Genomic DNA, 8844 nt, shown 5'->3' on the forward strand with positions numbered 1-8844 from the left:
CAGCAACCGTCCTGAGCGAGGGGAATGTTAGTCTTTCTTATAACATGGACGCACCCACGTTGGAGGTCCACTACCAGCAGTGTATCGTCGAGCACCGAGCCTGAGCCCTGTTTTGGAAGAACAGGCGATTCGGCTGGCAAACGGGGTGATCCGCAGCAGTGAAATCGAGCCGCAGTGGCTGCGACACTGGCAGGTTGGGCCTCGCTCACTCACCGGAGTCGCGCCTGCCTACACAATTTCGGGGCCACGCGGGTCCCTTGTGTAGGGCAGCAGCCTGCATCTCCTTTCTCGATAGGGCGGACATCGCACGGGGTTGACGTCGTACCAGACCGAGCATGCCGGTAACCTTGCCTTGATTCTGCACGTTGCTCGCCAGATGCGGATTCCGTATCCCTCTCGCCTTTGGGGTTCCGGACGTCGGCGGTTTGAGCTGACCCGAATTCGGGCCCCACATTCAGACAAACATGGGGATCCACACTAGAACGGTGGTGGTCTGATGCGGCCATGACGGCAGGAGTTTGCCTGTGCCTGGGGTGCCTGGGGTGCCTTGGGGTTGGTTGGTGCCGCCCGAAGCTGGCCAATCCGATATCAGATGGCAGGGGCCCAAAGCATCCTTCCCATGGCAGAGCATCGAGCACGCACCAACGCTGCCCTTCACCATGCCATCAGTTCCCAGGCCAGCGGGTCCAGGCTGGTGAGCCAACCCAAATCACGCATTCATTCTGCTGGTTGCATCTTATCTGTCCTATCTTCGACACATCTTGAGTAGAAATCGCCTCCCGGTAACAATTTACGCTACAACACAGTGCCCACATACATCGGCGACGAAGGATTCAGCAGTAATCCGTACAGCCCGCCTCTGCGAAAGTAGGTATACAATCTGCCTCTGTACCCTACCAGGTATTCAAGGAGCTGCGAAAGCGTGCATGGCCCAGCCCTGTGACGTCACATCAACGGGGCCCACGCGAATACCGCCGGCGGGATGCGGCGGGACGCATGGGCCAGCGCGCTCGCGCGCGAGGAGTACGGACTAAAGCGAGACGGTTTGGGTCTACGGCGGCAACCCACGAGCACCTGATGATTGGAACCGCGGCACGCCAAGAGGAGATGCGCCAAACCGCCCGATTTTGTACGGATGTGGGATGATGGTCGCCGCAATCCAGTCGAGGGGTCTAGACCTCTAGAGAGTGAGCCCAACGGTAGAGGGCCGACACCCCTCACGCCACCATTCGAGCGTAAGCCATTCAATCGAGGCTCAGCATTAGCAACTATGTCCAGATCCATTGCTGAGAAGGCTTCTCTTTTTTTTTTGTTCCTCTCTCTCAATTTCTATTCTCCGTTCTTTTCCTTCCATCAGCTTGGTCAGGACATAGGTCGTCCGATCAAGAAGTCCAACAAAGGTAATCCGCACATACCACAGCAACGTGGCGTATCTCTGAGGGGATGAACCGGCGCAATCTCCCCCCTCACCGGCCTGCCCATCTTCTCGGCCCTTGGGCTTGTTCTCCAACGGATCTGCTTCCCGCAAGTGGCCGGACAAGCGCCGTGCCTCGCCACCTTGATGTATCGTTTGCGTACCCCACCGGCACGAAGCGCGCCGCTTGTTGGTATCGGGTTCAGGGAGTCGGCCCAGGCGGAAGCACACCGTTCATGACACGGGGACGAAGCTCACCTCACTTCCACTTGGCTTGTTATATGCAATAATTATAGATACATGGTTTTTGGTAGCGAACCTGTCTTTTTTGCACCTAACATCTCGCTGGGCCGCTGTGGTGCAACATACGGGGCACATACTTCGAGCGACAGAGATAGACTCGGGCATTAAGGGCATCAATCCCACCCGCGCAGTAGCCGATGGGGGCGGGGGGTTTCAGGTAATTGTCAATTGGTATGCGATTCTTCTCTTGGACGAGCAGCTTCCACCACGCAAACGTCTGGACACAAGACAAGAATACCCCAATGAAAAGAGCGCCACAACATAAACCACCATGAACCGCGCCATGTCACCATAGGAAGGCAACCTCAAGCAGTATTTTCACTGAGAGCTCAATAGCCCTGCAACCGGCCTCGCGTCGGCAGCGACTTTGTAGCAATGAAATAAAGGCAGTCAGAACAGGATGAGAAACTGAGCGGGAAGGCCCCGTGACGGCCCAGAACACAAACCAAGAAAACAACGTGATCTCTCCTAGGAAAAAAAAGTTCGACAATCAGCGAGCCGCTTCGGACCAGCCGAGAAACCTGCAGCACCTGCATGCGTGCCTGCCTGCCTACAAATACATTGAACTCCCAGGGGCCACCATTTGTATCACACATGCCCCCTACCTCCATCAAAGCAGGCAAACCTCACATCCCCCCCTATTTCGATGTGCCCTTATTAATCCCTCCACTGTCGGCCACCTTTCCACCTATGTTGCGTTCCTTTCAATGAAATCCATCCTCATTTCTCATCGTAACATGTTGTATCCGTGCCAGCCCACCCACATTAGTTCTCCCCCCCCCCCCCCGGCCCGTCCGCCCGTCCATTCATCCAACCATCCATTCGTCCATCTGTCAATCGCCGCTCCCCTCTTGCCACTAAGGGCCCTTTGAGCCAGTGACCGGAGTTAGGCACCGCCGGTTTGTCCCTTCGTTCAAATCAGAGATTCGAAACCGTGGAGCGGTACGAGCCGGAATGGCGTGGAAACCTTCGAGGACGACGCGATACAAACCCGACGAGGGCACGTTTCGAGTCTGGTTCGGGATTTTCCCCGTATTCTGAACTCCCGCCAACCGGGCAACCCGACGAAGCCGAGCCGAACCAAAGAAATAGAAACAAGCAAATGAGGAAGAGACGGCTGTGTATCAGGAGAGGAGAAAATGACCGAGAACGAGAAGAAAAAGAAAATAAAAACAAGAGAAAAGAAAAGAAGAGACCAAAAAAGACCAAGGGACAACGGGAAAACAAACAAGCAAGCGACAGTGGTATCAAGGTGCCCTACCGAGTCATACAATCGCGACGCAAACAAAACGACCAACAACAGCAGCGAAAACCGTCGCAAACTCAGAAAAATAAGAGACCGCCCCCCACTTCTTTTCCTCTCGTTTTCTTCCCCTCCTGTCGTCCCGTACGTTCATTCCAATACCATCCCAACCAGTCATTCCCACCTCTTCCCAATCAGCTCCTGAGACCGAGAGAAAGGGGCGCAGGAGAAATTCGGGAAAGCAAGTGGCTGTCGTATTAATTTAGGTGAGCAAATCCTCCTCCTCGTCCTCGCGCCAGCGCCGGTCTCGAGGCAGAAAACGAGAGCCGGAGAAAGCGAGACCGCAGCGAAGGTAGCAGTAGTGGTAGCAGTGGCGGCAGTAGAAATTGGGCCGCAGCAAGGGAAAATGACGGGCGCCCTACCACCCTTTCTTCCGCGCGAACCGCTTGTTGAGGAGCGCCAACACCTTGGGCACGTTGAACTGGACGTACTCGAGGTCTAGGTCGTCCTGGTTGTCTTTTTGCATTTCGAGGAGGTCGTCCAGCTTCAGATCGAGCTCTAGCAGGCCGCGGTTCCGTCCTGCAGATGGGTTTGTCAGTGTTCTGCCGGGCTTGTTGCACAGAGATCGAAGAAGAGGGGGTGGAGAAGAAGAAAGAGGAGAAACGAAAAATAAAGGAATGGGGGTTACCTTTGTAATGCAGCGAAATGACAAACGTTCCCGGTAACGGGCTGGTAAAGTTGAAGTAGATGTTGGCACGCCTATTGTCTGGAACGTTGCTCTTCTGGATGACGCCCTCCTTCTCCAGCTGCTGGTGTGTGAATTTGTAAGGTCCCAGCACCTGGTGCTTCTGCTGCTTGCGGCGGGTGCCCTCGCTCTGGCTGCGCACGTTATGGAGGTAGTTCTTGTACGTCTCGAGCTGTCCGACCAGGTACGCGTTGTGGTCGCGGATTGTCTTGTACACTTCCTCGAGCTTCTGTGTCTCGGCGAGCACGACCTCCTTGAGCGAGCCCAGGTGCTGCAGCTCCTGCTCAACCTCGTCACGCAGCAGGCTGAAGCCGTCGCTCTTGTCAACGACTCGGAGCTCCTGCAGCTGGCTGAGCAGCTCCATCGCCCGGATGCCCTTGCGGACCATGACGGCGTCGTTCTTAGACGTGGCCGCCGCATCGGCAATGCGCTCTAGACGCAGGGGCCGCTTCGCCACCGACGAGTTAGGCGGGATCGTGCGCAGGATCTGCACGAAGATTGACTTGGCTTCCATGAAGTAAACCTCCTCTTGAGCGATGTCTAGCGCGGCGGTGAGGTCGTCAATGGCCGTCTCCCACTTGCTGTACAGCGGCAGATTGATCACCCTGTTCTCCTTCCGCGGGACCTGCGGAGGAGCAGCGCCCAGCTCTGACATGATGATGGAGAGGTGCGAGTTCTCGTCTTTACAGAGCTCCGCGGAGTGCTTCTCAATCAAGGCGTGCATGGCGTAGATTTCGTTGAGCGTAATGGACAGCTCGAGGTCCTTCTTGGAGAGCGCGACGTAGTTGTCCATCTCAAGACTCTCGTAAAAGTCCTGGACCTCGCAGAGGTCCAACATGAACTTGTTAACCCGATCCTTGTTCTGGTGGATAAACGGCTGCAACTTGGCCATATACGGCTCCTTTGAATACGACGGCTTGTTGGCTAGGTTCTGCAGCATCTTGGCGACGAGGGTCAGCGTCCTCCTCGGGCGTTCGGCGGGCGTCCCGTCGATGAGCATGTACGACTTTGGCGTGACAATAGCCGGGTTGATGAAGCGGAGGAAGAAGAAGCCGCCGATAAGCGTGCAAATGACCTGGTCATTAGCATCGGGGTATTTCCTCTTGGTTAAACTGCGGATCTGCTTGCAAATCCACCGGATACCGTAGGGCGCCTCCTCCAAGCCCTCGATGATGGTGGTCAAGAAGCCGTTGGCAATCTCGGTAAGCATCGTCAATCGCGGCTCGATGATGGCTTGGACCTGGGGATTCTCGGCAGCCTGCTCCTGCGTGATGCCCTTGGGAAGCGAAGCGGGCAAGCTCCCAGTGTCTTGTTCGATCTGCTCGCACATGCGCTCATACACCTTAAGCGGGTTAATCTCCAGGTCCAGATCCTTGAGCTCAATCAGACTATTGATTCTGTCGGCCAATACCGACTTCAAGAAGCTCTGGCCGGGCCCTCTCCTTGTGTACGTGGTCATCATCCGCGAAACGGGGGTATTGGCTCGCAAGAGGGACGAGTATTCAGGGGTATTATCGAACTGGTACGTGAGGACGGACTGCGACAGGCGGTTAGCGAACGAGTCGTCGGCCTGGACCTAGCCTACACTACCTGAAACATGGTTAGCAGTAGGTGCTCTTCCCGGCTCTCGTACTGGTTGCCGTAAATGGTGAACATGACGGTCTGGAGCAGCGAATCAATCTCGGACATGGAAACCAGGCGGCAGAGATGAGCGATGTGCCTGGGCTCCGACTGCAGTAGGAACATCAAGTTGCCGTATTTTTGCGTCTTTTCATCGTTGGGAAATGTGCCCTCTTGCACCTCAGTGGCGTCTTCAAGGTGACTTGCAACTTCGTTTTGCTTGTCTGCGTGTCAGCACAATCCGGTAAGCGGGCCTGAAGCCGCCCCAGACATACCTCCTCCAAAGCCATTCGATTCTGAATTAGAAGGGCAATCCGTGAGTCCAAGTAGCGAACATCTTTCTCGAGAACAAAGTTCTTCTTGGACTGGGACGAGATCTTAGCCTTCAGGTCCCGTAATACTTTCTGCGCTGTGAAAGCAGTCAATACCCTCCGGTTCGCTATCCCTCTTGTCTCCTGTCTATCGGGGCGCACCTTTGGCCAGGTCGTCCTCAATTACCAGGTCGGACTCGTTGGCCGACATGGACATGTAGAGAGCGGACATAGAGTACCGCTTTGACTGGCGGGCGGACCGCGAGCCATCGTAGGAGGACATTGTGTTCTGGCGTGTTATAGGTTGGAACGACGAAGAGGAAGCGCTGGAGGCTCGGGAAGGCGTCTGCAACATGACTGACATGTTGACTGGTACCCGCAGGGGAGGCGTTCAAAGGTGGACAGGCTGCCGGGTCTGAAGCCTCTCGACGTGGAAAGCGGCAGAGAGCCGGCGCCGGCGACGCGGCGCGAAAATTTGCCCGTTGGAGTGTTCGATTTTGTTTTCTTTTCTTTTTCTGATTTTATTTTTCTCTTGGAGATACTTCTCGGCGCCCCGTGTGGAGGATAGGGGCGGGGATTCGGCGAGGACTTGTTTGTGCAGCAAAGTAGCAGAATACTCGGGGTGGCCGCTGTTCGGGGTAACGTGCACCAATCGAGCCGGGCAAGAGGAGGGGGGCGATGATTGTTTGGTGTTGATCTCGTAAGCGAGCGACGGCGTCAATCTGACCGGAGCTTGTCGAAGAATTGGTGCTGTTCGGTCAAGTTGTCAACACCAGTTCGGTTTGGGATTCTTTGTCGCGCCCTTGGGTTGGGGTGAAGCGGTTCTTGCTCGGTTAACAGCTGGGAAGGGGTCCCCCAGTGCCTGTCAGTGGGGCAAGCAACGAGCGCCACAAAGGGAAGTGTGATGGGAGTGAAGATGGAAGGGACCCTGCAATGCTTAAAGTTGTGCCGAAACCATTCGCACAGGTGAAGGGGAGGGAGCTCGGGTGCCTGATTGAGTGCGGCCCGGTGCGTAAGTTCGAGAGAGGGAGTGTGTGTGTCCGTGTGTCTGTCCGTGTGTGTGCGCGTCGTTTGCCGCAAGACTAGGCGAGGGAGGGCGAATGAGTGAATCGGATTGATGAACGGAGGACGAGGCAAGGAAATCTGCACGTCTCGACGCTCTGGCGAGTGTGTGGGAGGATGGTCCAGGGTGTGTCAGGGGTGGTGGGGCCGCTTTCAAAACTTCCCGGTTGGGGTCGACCTGGAAGCGCACTGTGCAGACAGTCTGGGATTGCCAGTACCACATTGTTCGGCACGATAGAATCGGGGTCGGCGCTGCTTTCGACTCGGCCCTAATAGCACTAAGACTCGTGTCGAGAAGTTAAGGAATTGAAATCCCAAATTACAAATCAAAAAATCGGCTTGTTTCTTCGATCTGAGGTAACCAGGTCTGGTACACTAGTGTTGTAAATTTTTTTAATTTCTCTCAGCCTTGCCCAAAAGAATGGCGTTTGTGTCAGACTTGGTGCATGTATGTCGGTACATACACTAGTTTCTAGGTATGGACCAGATGTACATACGGATGTATATCTAGACAAGCATATGCGCTTCAATTAGATCCAGGGGTTCGACAATGGTGTGGCCGAGAGGAAACTACCGACCACATGATGATGTACTCGTACAATGGCTCAATAGCACACGGCGAACAACATTAACACTGCAGCTGAGAATGATGAGGGGGCGGGGGCCTGCGTTGCAAAAGCTTGCTTCCTCCATCACGCCGCTTCCGTCTTGGGACGATTGGCCTGGGTCCTGCGTGGCAGAACGGGGAATAGTTCGATGCCAAGACCCAACGATCCTGCGCTCACAGCCCAATGAGCGTACATCGAGGTCACTCTACCACGTCCTGCAGTGACCTAATTACTTCGTATGTACTACGCAGTCTGCAAAGGAATTCGATATCTTTTGCACAATTAGAAGGTAATAAGCGAAGGCGGACCTCCCTCACTGTGAAACATAGATTGCCAGAAAAAGAATGTATAGCAAGGAAAGCCCAGGGTTCATGGCAATGGTCTGAAAGAAAACAAATCATAGTTAATATAGCCGCGCTGTTTCAACCCGGCAAATCCTGCTTTGGTTTCTTGGCCACGATCTGAAACCATCTGCAAATGCTGTCTCTCAACGCTCTCGTCGCGCAGGAACAGCGGACCAAAAATAGCTAACCTCCCGCCTTTTGTTGTGTAGCATCATTCATTTTTTTTGCATCTTTTGTCTTTCATTCTCTTTTCTCTTCTTTTCTTTCACATTCTTTCTCACCCCTCTTCTTTTTTCTATTTCGAGCAGATCTGCGCGGGGCCCTAGGTCTTCGCTTGGCTGAGACAAGAGGACAGGTGGAGCGCCTTGTTCCTGGTTGAAAACAGCGTGCACAGTGCGCCAGTTTGGTCATACGGTACCTTTGCATGTTGCGCAGCAAAAGGCCCCATCAGCCATTGACACACACCATATTTTGACGCTAACGTTAGCTCGCTAGCGCTGAGTCGATTTTCCGCGTGGGAAGCTGAAAGATATACATACGTTTGGAATCAGCATAGTCTTCTCGTGGCGCGAGGGGGATGTGCCCCGAACAGAGGGCGTCAGCACAATGCCATGATCAATGAATGCATGGCGTTCTGCTTACAGCCTTGGGAATCCTGACTCGGCTTCCTGTCGGGCACTGCGGCAGGAATTGAGGTGGTCGTGTTTCGGGACCTTGGCGGAAGGGGCAGAGCCATGTGAGAGCTGCCGAATGGAGACAGCCGGATGGAGCCAGCAATCCATGTGACACAGGGGAAAAGACACGATCATTGGTCAGACAGGCTACCCCCCGGCTCTCTTACGTCGAACCGCTGCAAGGGGCAGGCGAGTGCCCCTCCATTATAATAACTACACTAGTTATACATACAAGCGACGGTGTAGCGGAAGGGCTTGACGGTGAGCAGCCTGCCCGAAAATCGTTAACCCCGCGGTACGAATTTCACTAGCTCACCATCTGCATGTCAACGCAGGAGTCGAGGATTTGTTGCAATTTACGCTAGTGTTGGTCGTATGGGAGCCCGTCAAATCGTTAGTAATCAGCGGGTGTTCCTTCCTACTGTGTAGTTCCTGTGAATACCCCAAGGAAATCTCGTCCGAGATCTGCCCCTCCCTTCTCGGCTGCGGATGAAATGCAGGCTTGTCGGGTGGGTCAAGG

General features: G+C 54.6%; 1 protein-coding gene across 1 annotated transcript; it reads right to left on the reverse strand.

The window, feature by feature from the left end:
* Positions 1-3191: 3191 nt before the first annotated feature.
* Positions 3192-6286, reverse strand: MYCTH_2308614 (uncharacterized protein; the record flags this gene model as incomplete). Its single annotated transcript, XM_003665123.1, has 4 exons — positions 5799-6286; positions 5601-5734; positions 5296-5544; positions 3192-5224 (listed from the first exon to the last, which is right to left on the reverse strand). Coding segments are annotated over exons 1-4 (2506 nt in total), but the record flags the coding sequence as incomplete, so codon positions are not given.
* Between the last annotated feature and the right edge of the window lie 2558 nt (positions 6287-8844).

This window comes from Thermothelomyces thermophilus, chromosome 5 (genome assembly GCF_000226095.1).
Source record: "Thermothelomyces thermophilus ATCC 42464 chromosome 5, complete sequence".
NCBI lineage: Eukaryota > Fungi > Ascomycota > Sordariomycetes > Sordariales > Chaetomiaceae > Thermothelomyces > Thermothelomyces thermophilus.